The sequence below is a fragment of the Pseudophryne corroboree genome, chromosome 3, assembly GCF_028390025.1.
Source record: "Pseudophryne corroboree isolate aPseCor3 chromosome 3, aPseCor3.hap2, whole genome shotgun sequence".
Lineage (NCBI taxonomy): Eukaryota > Metazoa > Chordata > Amphibia > Anura > Myobatrachidae > Pseudophryne > Pseudophryne corroboree.
In genome coordinates, this window is record NC_086446.1 from 204,953,475 (window position 1) to 204,968,152 (window position 14,678).

Genomic DNA, 14,678 nt, shown 5'->3' on the forward strand with positions numbered 1-14,678 from the left:
AACTAGAATGTGAAAGGAAAAAACAGAAGGAAATCTGTATTGTTGACGCACTGAGGAGATATGGATTTATTCTAAAATGTAACCTTTATTCGATATATATTAAAATGAGATTGGATATTATCCCGGACTACAGTGAAACATAAAGGTTAAAATCACAATACTGACAAATAAGTGAATAGAATGGAAAAAATGAGAATAAAGAGTTAAAAACGTGTCCACATGTGTTTCTCGTGTGTTCTTATTCTTGGGGTTGCTGTAATGGCTTATGTGTTGATAGTCTTTGTCCAGTATCAAAAGGGCTGTCACAATTTATAATATTGGAACCCGCTATGCTGTATTAATAGTCTCAACAGTCAATCTTAGTGTGTGTATATCCTTCACTCCATAGAGGTTACCATATAGAAGGTACTCCCCAGTGTGGAGACTATAAATTCAAATAAATGTGCATATATCACTTGATTTCAAATAGAAGATTGTCTTTAGTTATATATGGTCGCTTTGATCTTAATTTCCCTATAACTATAGTCACAAATCTCTACTGGAATACGGATCTCCATATATCAGGAGTCCTTCACACTTACTGTCTATACCGTTGGGAAGTCTATTATGTGTGTGGGTTAGGTTGCTTTGGAGGTTATAATAATCCCCACTTTTATGGGAGGCAACCTACATGTATATTAATGCACATTGGTTCTATTTTGCCTGATTATATTGGAGGTGTAGCTGAAATTGCTTATATTAGGGGTATAGCAACCCCAATTTTCCTAGGAAGTAAGCCGCCTATAGACGCAACTTATTTCTTATGCGTCTATAGTTTTACAGATGAAAATTATTATATATGTCTTCAATTAATTGTAATATATTTCTCATTTATATAATTTCCAGAGTAAACTCCCATATGTCAGTATAGTTCACTGTTATGCCATTAAAGGAATAAACCTTATTAGATTGGTTAACAGTAAAAACAAAATTAGTAGTGGGGTATAGAAATCCCAATCTTAAGGAATAGCTTTAAGGAATAATTCCTATTTTGTTTGGCTACCAATATAGATAGAATGGTGGTTGGGGGGGTATAGTACTTTTAATCCTCGTATAGTGTGGTTCATATGCGTAATTGTTCTTAATTTGTTTGGCTTCAGATATAGGGAAATTTATTTTTTATATTTTTATTGAATTTATTACATCTATCCAAAAATCTTAATTTATAAGACAACCAATATATAGGGAGACCTTTATATTTTAGGTCAATAATTATCATAGGATGAAACTGTGTATCCGAATTGCGGGTATCTCAAAGAGTGTGTATCATGATGTCATATATTCTGGCTGTCAGTTATACCACAGTCACATAATTATAAAGGTATTAATAAGGTTTATAATTTTGACATAAACTCTCTTGCTAGTAGCTACTTCAATTATCTCTTGGGACATGTAACTGTCCTCTGGCTCCTGTATATTGCCAGTTAATTTGCTACAGTGTGTTGTATTCAGTATATTGGATTAGAGCATGCAGCTGCTTATGGCTCCTCAATGTTGCCAATTTGTTTCTATGTAACAGTGTTATGTTATTCCTATCTCAGCCACTTGATTGCCTAAATATGTTGCAATTATACACAGTGGCAACAGTGCTCTTTACAACACTACTGATATCTGTAGCTGCTAGCACAGTGTCAGGGATCTATAATACACCACTAGCTGTCACTAGGTATGTCAGTCTAAACAGCTGGTGTAGACTTGGCTGCAGCTCAATACAGTCTCCCTATTACTGAGGACTATTAGTTGTCACCATATTTTAATACATAGGTTTCTGTATGTTGGGCAATAGGATATCTATTAGGGCATGTTGGCGGGTTCTACCCGCTCCCATGCTCCGTAGGACGGAGTATGGGAGCGGGGAGGACCCGCCAACATGCCCCAGCCGCAAGCCGCCTCAGCTCCACTGTACGGAGTCCGTACAGTGGAGTGGAGCTGCAGGGGCAAACGCAGGATTTCTGAGGGGGGGGTTCCGTGCACGTATATATATATATATATATATATAGTCCGTCACAGCAGCACTCCAGTAATGTGGTAATGTCCTGATGACGTTAGAATAAACTAGCGAAACGTTGATATGACCTGAGCTTTCTGAGAATTTGTTTATTACCTGAGTTCCGCCGGACTTTCTGTATATTGTTAGACCCAGGCTGGGGTTACCTACGGAGGGCACCAGGGCTGTATACTATATTGATGGATGTGCTGCCTATAATGCAACACACACATTATATATATATATATATATATATATATATATATATATATATATATAGATAGATAGATAGATAGATAGATATATATATATATATATATATAGATATAATTACTTTGTTGCGCTCGCCATGCCCACAGACAGCCCACCCCCTTAAACACAGACACACACAAACACATGCACACAGGTGGTCATTCCGAGTTGATCGCTCATTATTTTTTTTTCGCAACGGAGCGATTAGTCGCTAATGCGCATGCGCAATGTCCGCAGTGCGACTGCGCCAAGTAAATTTGCTATTAAGTTAGGTATTTTACTCACGGCATTACGAGGTTTTTTCTTCGTTCTGGTGATCGTAGTGTGATTGACAGGAAGTGGGTGTTTCTGGGCGGAAACTGGCCGTTTAATGGGTGTGTGCAAAAAAAAGCTGCCGTTTCTGGGAAAAACGCGGGAGTGGCTGGAGAAACGGGGGAGTGTCTGGATGAACGCTGGGTGTGTTTGTGACGTCAAACCAGGAACAAAACTGACTGAACTGATCGCAGTGGCAGAGTAAGTCTCGAGCTACTCAGAAACTGCTAAGAACTGTCTATTCGCAAATCTGCTAATCTTTCGTTCGCAAATCTACTATGCTAAGATTCACTCCCAGTAGGCGGCGGCTTAGCGTGTGCAAAGCTGCTAAAAGCAGCTTGCGAGCGAACAACTCGGAATGAGGCCACAGTCAGAATGTATATTACACACACAGATTGTACCCCTCACACACCCACTGGCACTCAGTCAGACTGCAGACAGATAACACACACTCACACTGGCCCCTACCTCCCACACTCCAACTACAGAACACACTTACTGCAGATTATCTGGTGTCCTGGACATCAACCCGAGTCATACAAAAAGCCCTTTCCATTCCACCGGCTAGTACAGCACTACTGCACCGATCTCCTGATAGTAAACTGTGGCGGGGCCGGAAGCTACTGCCGGGGAGACGTTGCCTGTTCACTTGTACCTCCTCTTCTCCTCCGGGAGGCGGGAGCTCAGAGGCTGCTGTTGATGGGCTGCATCTTGAGGAGGGGGGGAGAGACGATCTCTCTGCACCGCATCCCTCCTCCGCCGCTCTGACAGGTCGCTAGGTGACTCGCTGCCGGCACCTCACTGAGACATCCAAACCCCCCCTGCATGCGCTAGTGAGCTGAGGCGGGTTGCTGTGCTGGGGCGGGCTGCGGCTGGGCAATGAAGCTGTACGGAGCTCTGATGCTCCGTACAGTGTTAAACAGGGCCGTGACTGTGCGCTCCCCAGGGCTCTGCGCTGTGTGCGAGGCCCCTCTCGAACACACCTAGTTACGGCCCTGGTGAAAGCAACACCTATAAGTGCAATTAGTAAGATCTACTTGTTGATGAAAAGACACTAATACTATTTAGTACTCGCTCCTGTATTGTGTTATACACGAGGTTCCATATAAGTGGCCACGAGAAACCTTATTTGAAAATGCATGTAGTCAAAGGGATCATTGTTTCTTATACTGTAAGTTATAACCAACACAGGAGAATGGCACTGATGATCCCATTTCAATTAATCTATCTCCGATTTTATTTTTTCAATAAATATAACAGCTAATGGAGATAAGGTGCAATCAGTGAGATTGCTAGACTTATTAGGGAGCCAGAGAGATTACTACTATTTCAGGGAGTCTCCTTGATAATCAGGGATAGTTGGCAAGTAGTATAGAGATTGATCAACCAGAGTCAAAGCTAAACATCAAAAAGGCAATGTCAAACTTAACCAGTGTGGGAAAACAAAAGTATTTGACTGACTGTGAATACTCCACTCACAGCTGCTTTCTCTGTTTGTGTGTGCATATATATTATATTTGTGTGTGTGAAATTTTTAAAACTACTTTTTTGTTTTTCGCAGTTACAGTAAATTAGATGTAGTAGAGGGATTTTTTTTTAGTTTTAGTAAAGCCAAATGGCGATTGATTATTTTGCTAGCAAAACAAATGTTTAAAACATGGATGTAAGTTTATGCGACAAATGCCTAACTTACACCTGCGCATATACTACTTTTGCAACTACTGCAATATGCATGCAGATTTGCAGCTCTTTAAGTGGCCCACTTATCAATAATCACATTTGAAATGTGATCAGGGCAAGATATAATCACCCGAACTTTCATAAAAATGTATGACGCGCACACAGAGTAACAGGGAGCCTGTCCCTGCGATGTGTTCACTTCAGTACCAGGACTCCTGGTACTCGATGTGAAGTGTAGCCCATAGGCTAATGATATCTTTAGATGGCTTTAGCCGAGGGGTCCAAAGCGAAGCATTTCAGAGCTTGGTAAATCTGACAGCATCGCATTCCCCATAGACACCTGCTGTCTGGAACAGAGGAACCGCAGCACAAATTGGAGATATCTGCTGTGATCCCTCCTTCATACATGTGGGTGATACTAAATTTTTGTGGTTACTCTTTCAAAACAGGTGTTTTCGGGGAATAAGACGCAAATATTTTAAGATATATGAGGGTATTTTTTTAATTAATCTTACCTCGGCAATTTGGAGTGGAACTGCTTCTAACTCAGCCCCACTGTGTTTGAATAGACATGAAACAGCAAGTAAATATTGTAATAAGATCAGAACCATGTGGCCTTTTTGTATGCCTTTGCTTTACTTTTAAATTTACAGTTAATAAAAACATTTGTTTTATAAAGTAAAGGGCTCCATACACTAGTACGATTATACCCGATTTCAGCCCAATTCGGGCATTCGGACAAATTTATTGGGTGAAAATCGGGCATTTTGTCTGTGTATCCGATCCATTGTGCGGCCCCGTGAGCATTGGATCGGATCCTCCAGATTGAATGTGCTGCACATTTAATCTGGTCCGACCCTGCAGGCGTGGCTGGGATCGCCCAAGATACATTGTATGCAAAAGAACAGCACACGATGTATCTTGGCCGATCCTGTCGCCAGGGAGGCTGCCGGGGTGATCGCCTGCGACATATCAGATGGACATGTCGCAGTAGTGTATGGGGCCCTTAAGATTTGCCCCACCAAACTGGTAATAACAGCTGCAGCAGCCTTGTCAGTATAGATAAACTTAAAGTGACTACTAGAACTATAGGGCACAAGCCTGGAGAAGGGATAAAGAAGTGATAAAGCAGTGATAAGTTGAAGGTGATAACGCACCAGCCAATCATTACGATTTGAAAAATGACAGGTGCTGATTGGCTGGTGCGTTATCACCTTCCGCATATCACTGCTTTATCACTTCTCCAGGCTTAATACATCTGCCCCTATATTAGCTAAAATACAACAAATCTAGTAAAATACTGTACTAAATGTACACATTACCTGCAATAAAATAATACACAATAGCATTTGAGCCTTCATCTGCATCCAGAGCACCACTGACATTTCCCACCACAGATCCAGGTTTGGAGTGTTCAGGTACTGAAAGAATTTGATACTGCAAAGCACCTCTCTGCAAATATGGCAAAACAGACATATTACAGCAATCATACAGTAGTATTATACTTTCTTGTTGCTGAAAGTCATGCCTTTTTTATATCAGCAATATTTATTTTTTGTAAGTAAAAGTAAAATGTTTAATTTGCAGCAGATATTACACTGATGATCAAACTATAGTTTGGTAAATCTAGGCAAGTACCACTTCTACTACTCTACGCTGGGGAGCTCTCTTCCTGTTTAGTTAAAGAAGAGAGAAGTTGCAGCAGATCCAGTTCTGTTTTTGCTTTGCTAATTTCGGGAACGAAACTCCCTACTGTATATGTTATCCCTGCTGAATTTATCATCTCTAAATAGATCTGGGATGACAACAATCTGAACGTGTTCTGGTCTGTGCTGTGGTTGGCATGGACCACTTTGGTACTCCACTGAAGAAACATGCTGAATTCAGCACTTCCTGTACATGGGAAATGAGGCTCCCAAAAACCATTATCTCTAATAGTCATGATTCACATTATAGGAAGTTCAAAAGTGAACATTTTAGAATCACATTGACATTTTATTAAAAATGTAACACTTTTAAATTAACTTCCATTTACTTTTCCATTCTGAAGAACTACCAAAGTTCAGAATTAACTGGATGTTTCACTGTAGCAATGGTTTAATATTATATATTTTGTAAGCTGTCATCATGCTAGTCACAATTGACTCCTTAGTAATGACAAAAGCTAAAATGTCTTCAGAAGACACTTCATGGCCCCTAAAAACACCACTGCCACTGGTATACGCGGCACTGAAGGAGCATAACTTCCAATGGCCCAGACTGTGTAATATTAATTCAACACAGCCCATACAGTACTTGCCTAAACCAACAAAAGAGAAGTTTTTCTACCTTCTTTCACAACAGCATCCAAATAACTCACTCTCTCATCTGCCCAATCGCTGTGGGCAGATGTATTTAGTCTTGGAGAGTGATAAAGTAGACAGAGATAAAGTAACAACGAATCAGCTCCTAACTGTCATTTTTTCAAGCAGAGACTGCAACATGGCAGTTAGGAGCCGATTGGCTGGTACTATCCAAGGCTTAGTACCTCCCCTGTGACAGTATAACAGCAGAAGTGGAGGAATGCAATTTGCACTGTTGCTATTAAATCTATCCTATTTGTCAAAAATAGTTTGTTATATTACTGAATTATGCAATCAAGATGACCGATATGTATGCAAAATCATTGTAAAGATCTTAGATTATTCTTGTCACAAAGGATTCCCCATGATACTTTGGGGCATATTTATTATCAGGTTTTAGACCAGATCATTCTAATTTTTTATAGCCGTAATTTGCGCTACTGCACATGCATTGTCATCAAACTGCGCATGTGGAGCGGCTATTACTGGAGAGAGATTACTGAAGAATATTCCTGAATCTAAAATGAGTTTTATGGTATTAACTTACTTTTGTTAAAACTCTTTCTGCGAGGTACACTGGGCTCCACAAGGAATGGACAATGGGGTGTAAAGTAGGATCTTGATCCGAGGCACCAACAGGCTCAAAGCTTTGACTGTTCCCAGAATGCATAGCGCCGCCTCCTTTATCACCCCGCCTCCCTGCACAGGATCTCAGTTTTTAGTTAACCAGTCCAATGCAGTAGCAGGAAAAGAGACGACAATGGTTAGTAGCCACAACACCGCATTCTCACGACAGGAGACGTGTCAGCGGCTAATGCCATACCAACCCAAAGAAGCTAAGTGCGTCAGGGTGGGCGCCTTGTGGAACCCAGTGTACCTCGCAGAAAGAGTTTTAACAAAGGTAAGTTCTTACCATAAAACTCGTTTTCTGCTGCAGGGTACACTGGGCTCCACAAGGAATGGACAATGGGGATGTCCTAAAGCAGTTCCTTATGGGAGGGGACGCACTGCAGCGGGCACAAGAACCCGGCGTCCAAAGGAAGCATCCTGGGAAGCGGCAGTATCGAAGGCATAGAACCTTATGAACGTGTTCACAATGGACCACGTAGCCGCCTTGCACAATTGTTCAAGGGTCGCACCACGTTGGGCCGCCCAAAAAGGTCCAACAGACCGAGTAGAATGGGCCTTAATGTGATCAGGAGCAGAGAGACCAGCCTTCGCATAAGCATGTGCAATCACCATTCTAATCCATCTGGCCAGAGTTTGCTTGTGAGCAGGCCAGCCCCGTTTGTGAAACCGAAACACAACAAAAAGACTATCAGATTTCCTAATAGGAGCAGTTCTCTTCACATAGATACGGAGAGCCCGTACCACATCCAAAGACCTCTCTTTGGGAGACAGATCAGGAGAAACAAGTGCCGGAACTACAATCTCCTGATTAAGGTGGAACGAAGAAACCACCTTAGGTAGATAGCCGGGACGAGTTCTAAGAACCGCCCGGTCACGGTGAAATATCAGATGTGGGGAACTACAGGACAAGGCACCCAAATCCGACACTCTTCTAGCTGAAGCAATAGCCAGCAGAAACACCACCTTAAGGGAAAGCCACTTAAGGTCAGCTGAACCAAGAGGTTCAAACGGAGACTCTTGTAACGCCTCCAAAACCACCGACAAGTCCCAAGGAGCCACAGGAGGGACATAGGGAGGTTGGATACGCAACATGCCCTGAGTAAAGGTATGCACATCAGGTAAGGTCGCAATTTTTGTCTGAAACCACACCCTAAGTCCAGGCTCTGCTGAAGAAAAGCCAACAACTTGGCTATACTAAACTTGGAAGCGTCATAATCGTTAGATGCGCACCAAACAAAGTAAGAATGCCAGACCCTATAGTAAATCCGAGCCGAAGCCGGTTTCCGGGCCCGCAACATAGTTTGAATGACCGCCTCAGAAAACCCTTTAGCCCTTAAGACGGAAGCTTCAAGAGCCACGCCGTCAAAGACAGCCGGGCTAGGTCCTGGTAGACACAGGGGCCCTGAACGAGGAGGTCTGGGCGTTGTGGAAGTAGAATTGGACGCTCTGACGATAGGCCTTGCAGGTTTGAGAACCAGTGCCATCTGGGCCACGCTGGAGCTATGAGAAGCAGAACTCCTTTTTCTTGCTTGAACTTCCGAATTACCCTGGGCAGGAGTGACACCGGAGGGAACACATACGGCAGCCAAAACCTCCACGGTACCGCTCCACGAATGCTGCTTGAGGATCCCTTGTCCTTTCTCAGAAGACCGGAACCTTGTGATTGTGTCGAGACACCATCAGATCTACATCTGGAAGGCCCCACCTTTCCACTAGGAGTTGAAACACTTCTGGATGGAGGCCCCACTCGCCGGTATGCACGTCCTGACGACTGAGAAAGTCCGCTTCCCAATTCCCGGAATGAATATTGCAGATATGGCTGGTAGATGGCGTTCTGCCCACTGTAGAATCCGTGAGACTTCCTTCATTGCTATGCGGCTTCGAGTGCCACCTTGATGATTTATGTAAGCCACTGTGGTGGCGTTGTCCGACTATACTTGAACAGGACGGTTCTGAATTAAGTGCTGGGCTAGGTTCAAGGCATTGAAGACCACCCGCAACTCCAGAATATTGATCGAGAGGAGGGACTCCTCCTTGGTCCACCGCCCCTAAAGGGAGTGTTGCTCCAGCACCGCGCCCCAACCTCTTAGACTGGCATCTGTCGTCAACAGGACCCAGTCGGATATCCAGAACGGACGGCCCCTGCACAGTTGTTGGTCCCGGAGTTACCAGAGCAGCGACATACAGACCTCCGGAGTCAATGAGATCATTTGAGACCTGATCCGGTGAGGCAGACCGTCCCATTTGGCTAGAATCAGCATCTGGAGAGGGCGAGAGTGAAATTGAGCGTACTCCACCATGTCGAATGCTGACACCATGAGGCCCAGCACCTGCATCGCCGAATGTATCGACACTTGCGGACGAGATAGGAAGCAACGAATCCTGTCCTGAAGTTTCAGGACTTTCTTCTGAGACAGGAACAACCGCTGGTTGTGAGTGTCCAATAATGCTCCCAGATGCACCATGCTCTGAGCAGGGATCAGGGATGACTTCTTCCAGTTGATGAGCCACCCGTGGGCTTGCAGAAACCGGACCATCACATCTAGATGACGCAGGAGAAGTTCTGGGGAATTTGCCAGGATTAACAAGTCGTCCAAATATGGCAGTATCCTGACCCCTTGACGGCGGAGTACCACCGTCATCACCGCCATGACTTTTGTAAAGACTCGCGGAGCCGTTGTTAAACCAAAAGGTAACGCCCGAAACTGGTAATGGCAGTTGCCAATCGCAAATCTCAGGTATTGCTGATGAGACACTGCTATAGGAATATGCAGGTAAGCATCCTGTATATCCAGGGAGACCATGAAGTCCCCAGGTTCCAAGGCCAGAACTATAGAGCGAAGGGTTTCCATCCGTAACTTGGAAACCTTCACAAACCTGTTCAATGCCTTGAGGTTGGGAATGGGCCGGGAGGACCCATTCGGTTTCAGGACTAGAAACAGCGGAGCACCTGTACTACTACTCCTGTATCCAAGAGGGTCTGTACCACCGAATGTAGAGTGTTTGCCTTTGTCTTGTCCAACGGGACATCTGTCTGGCAAAATCGATGAGGGGGTCGGTTTTTGAAGGCTATGGCGTAACCTCGAGTGACGACTTCCCGTACCCAGGCATCTGAAGTGGTCCATATCCACAGACCAGGATCTCAGCCACAATATCCGGCGAGCCAGGACTGACGTAGTAGAGGCCTTGGCTGCCAGGATACCGGCATCAGAAGCCGCCTCTTTAATATAATGAGAAGCTGTGACAATATAAGACAAGCATTGTCTAGCATGGTCAGAGGAGATTTCAGCATCTAACTCCAAGGCCCATGCTTCAATGGCCTCTGCAGCCCAAGTAGCTGCAATAGTGGGCCTTTGTGCAGCACCCGTGAGGGTGCAAATCGCTTTCAGACAACCCTCCACACGTTTATCCGTAGGCTCTTTTAGAGACGTGACAGTGGTGACCGGTAGAGCTGAGGAAACCACCATCCTAGCCACATGTGAGTCCACTGGAGGAGGCGTTTTTCAATTCTTAGACAGCTCCGGCGCGAGGGGATAGCGAGCCAGCATCTTCTTTTGAGGCACAAACTTCGTACCCGGGTTTTCCCAGGGTTCCTGACGTATATCAATTAGGTGGTCAGAGTGAGGTAAAACTTGTTTAATCACCTTCTGACGCTTGAACCTATCTGGTTTCTTAGGAGGAACGGATGGCTCGGGATCATCCGTAATCTGTAAAATTAACTTAATAGCCTCCAAAAGATCAGGAGCATCCACATGTGAACCACCCTCCCCATCAGCCGTATCCGAGTCAGAACCTGTAGGGTCAGTGTAAGTGCCGTCTTCATCCGACAAGGTGTCAGTGACAGCAGTGGATTGTGAGGAGACAAGCACTCGCTTAGAAGACCCCTTGGATGTAGGTGAGTGACGGTCAGACTTTTTAGTAGTCAGGGACTGGTTCAACTTCTTTATTTGAGCAGATAAATCGTCCGCCCACGGCGGGTTAGCTGCAGGGACCACAAACGGTTGCACCGGCATTGGGGGTCCCATAGGAGGTGTTAGTTTATGAACTAGCGTATGCAGAAGCGTGGAAAAAGCGGCCCACGGTGGGTCATTATTTGCCCCCGTTGCCACCGTCCCACTGGGGGGCAAGGAGCCCCCAGAACCAGAGGCCAAAGCTGCTATATTCTCCTCATAGGTATCTGCGGCTTCAGCAACACCGGCCGTGTGTTCAGCCCCAAAACCATTACCCTCAGAAGCAGACATTATATAACTTGCAGTATCAGGTAACACAGTACAATTTGTCAGCAGCACAATACCTCTAGCCCAAACCCCTGCGCAGTGTAGTCAGCACCAGCAGAGATAAAGGAGAAATATGGGGACTAAATCACAGAGAAAAATACGTAATACAGTATATCTTTGTGAAAATCCTATATTAGATAAAACCTGACGCATCAAGCCCCCTCAGGTTATAGAATATAGGGATAGCAGGTTGAGTGAATGACACGAAATGGACACCACTCAGCTATCAAATGCACACACAAATAGTCACAGTCTGTACAATGCAGAGGTTATTACTAACAATAATACTGCACTGGACTAGCTTACACAGCTATATAACAATAGATATAACAGTACACAGTAAGAACTGGATGTATATCACAGGGCAATTGTACTAGGAAACCCTGACTAAGTGCACTCTTTCTTAACTAACACTGACTAAAAAAGGCAGGTAGAATACTTAAGTGTCTTGTAAAGTCACAGCACTGACAACCAGGCGGCTTTACACAGGAGGATTTGCCCAAGCATTCCCAGGAACAGTGAGCTGAGGGATAATGGGGCGCCGCAGACACTGCCAGGGAGTGAGGGAAAGACAGATATGCAGCTCCAGGGCGGGAACATTTGCAGAAAATGGCGCCCTGGGGCTGGGGGAGGGGCTTCAGGTCCAAGCTCTATCCCCCTGCTGGCAAAACCACCGGGTACTGCGGGCTCTAATAAAACGGTTTATAGAGAAAACCTGACCTGTCCCATGCCCTGGTAATCTAGTGGGATCGTCTGTACTGCCACAGTGTCCACCGCCAGCGCGCGCGGCCCGCCTCCCACTGACCGCGGCGGATCGCGATAAAGACCGGGTCCCGCAAGCAGGACCCACTTACTGCCTCCCGAAGCACGGCCACGCGATCCCGGAGAGCAGTGGCGGAACTATAGAGCGGAGGGCCCAGGTGCGACAATATGCTTTGGGGCCCCCTTTTCACTGCAGCCGCCGCTGCACACTTTGGCCCATCTAGTCTACCTGTGTACACACATATACTAGGGTTCATTTTTGTTGGGAGCCAATTAACCTATCAGTATATTTTTTGGATTGTGGGAGGAAACCGAAGTAGCCAGGGAAAACACACACAAGTACGGGTAGAACATACAAACTCCACACAGTTAGGGTGATGGAGGGAATCAAACTCATGAACTCTGTGCTGTGAGGCAGTAATGTTAACCATTACAGTACACTAACCGATCCTACAATAAATAGATTTATACAAAAAGCATCAGTGAAAATTGAAATCTGCAAATATCTACCACAAACCGTTCCAGGCCACACAACACAACACACTGATACACAGTACCTGAGCTTTCCCAGAACTTTTGACCGGACCTCCATCCTTCCTTTGCCTCAGGGCCAGTGGGGCTGGGGCGCCGAGGTCATCCTGCTACTCCTGACTCCTAAGTCCTGCAGCAGCCACCATGGTGTCAATGCCCCCATCCTCTTCTCACTCCTCCTATTCGTCCTCCTTGTTGGTAATTCATTTGATTCTTGTTATGTGCAGCTAGTCTGCCGCCCACCTTGCTGGCTGCTCCTCTTCTGCAGCACAGCCTGAATGATACAGGGGGGTGGGCGCAGGGACAGTGCTAGGGTGTACAACACCCCCCCTACAAACTATAAATTTGTGCCCTCCTAGAAATATGGAGGCAAAATAGTGGTTGGTGCCCTCCACCTACACAGACACACATTCATTACCAACACCCCAGCAGCACCCAGACACTCCCCACATTCATTCATTCATTTACTAGTACCAACTCCCCTGCAGCACTCCAATAATCCACCTGACCCACCACCATACAGTACTATTACCTCTACAGCAAAGACACCTCCACCTCGCACACTACAATGCCCAGACATCTCCCCCCCCCGATACACTACAATACCCAGACACATCCCCCTCATGCACTACAATGCCAGATACCACCCCCTCCTGTACACTACAATGCCGACACTCCACCTCATACACTGCAACACCCAGACACCCACCACCCATACACTACAATACCCAGACACTCACCACCTATACACTACAACACCCAGACCCCCCATACACTATAACACCCAGACAACCCCTCATACACTACAGCACCCAAACACCCCCCTCATACACTACAGCACCCAGACACCCCCCTCATACACTACAGCACCCAGACACCCCGCCATACACTACAGCACCCAGACCCCCCCATACACTACAGCACCCAAATACCCCCCATACACTACAGGACCCAGACACTCCCCCCATACACTACAGCACCCAGACACCCCCCCATACACTACAGCACCCAGACCCCCCCATACACTACAGCACCCAGACACGCCTCATACACTACAGCACCCAGACACCCCCCTCATACACTACAGCACCCAGACACTCCCCATACACTACAGCACCCAGACCCCCCCATACACTACAGCACCCAAATACCCCCATACACTACAGCACCCAGACACTCCCCCCATACACTACAGCACCCAGACACCCCCCCATACACTACAGCACCCAGACCCCCCCCATACACTACAGCACCCAGACACGCCTCATACACTACAGCACCCAGACACCCCCCCATACACTACAGCACCCAGACACTCCCCATACACTACAGCACCCAGACCCCCCCCCTCATACACTACAGCACCCCGCCATACACTACAGCACCCCGCCATACACTACAGCACCCAGGCACTCCCCATACACTACAGCACCCAGACACGCCTTATACACTACAGCATCCAAACAACCCCCGTAAACAACAGCAGCAAGACACCCCCCATATACTACAGCACCCAGACTCCACCCTCCCTCCATACACTACAGCACCCAGACTTGCCTTATACACTACAGCATCCAGACAATACCCCCCCCCCCCCCCCCACAACATATACTACAGCACCCAGTCATCCCACCCATTAAAAAATTCAGACATCCCGGCAGCCGGTAGAAGCGAGGGTGAGAGAGGACGGGTGGCGTGACTGTTCTGCGAGGGAGCTGTCATATGAAGTTGGGGCGGCTGATATGAAGCAGTGCAGTACCGTGATGCGGAGGCAGGTAGCTAGCCCCGCCATGTCATGAGCCGCTGCCGCACTAGGAAAGCTGGGGGGAGGAGCCGAGGGGGAGAGCTGGCCCGTACAGTAACAGA

General features: G+C 46.2%; 1 protein-coding gene across 6 annotated transcripts in view; it reads right to left on the reverse strand.

Moving 5' to 3' along the window:
- CDH23 (cadherin related 23) overlaps positions 1-14,678 on the reverse strand; it is a 1,868,204-nt gene that overhangs the window by 26,794 nt on the left and 1,826,732 nt on the right. For all 6 annotated transcript variants that reach the window (XM_063958779.1, XM_063958778.1, XM_063958781.1 and 3 more), the window contains one exon: positions 5,593-5,722. In XM_063958779.1, the coding sequence (XP_063814849.1) occupies positions 5,593-5,722 (130 nt within the window). The remainder of the gene's footprint in view (positions 1-5,592; positions 5,723-14,678) is intronic.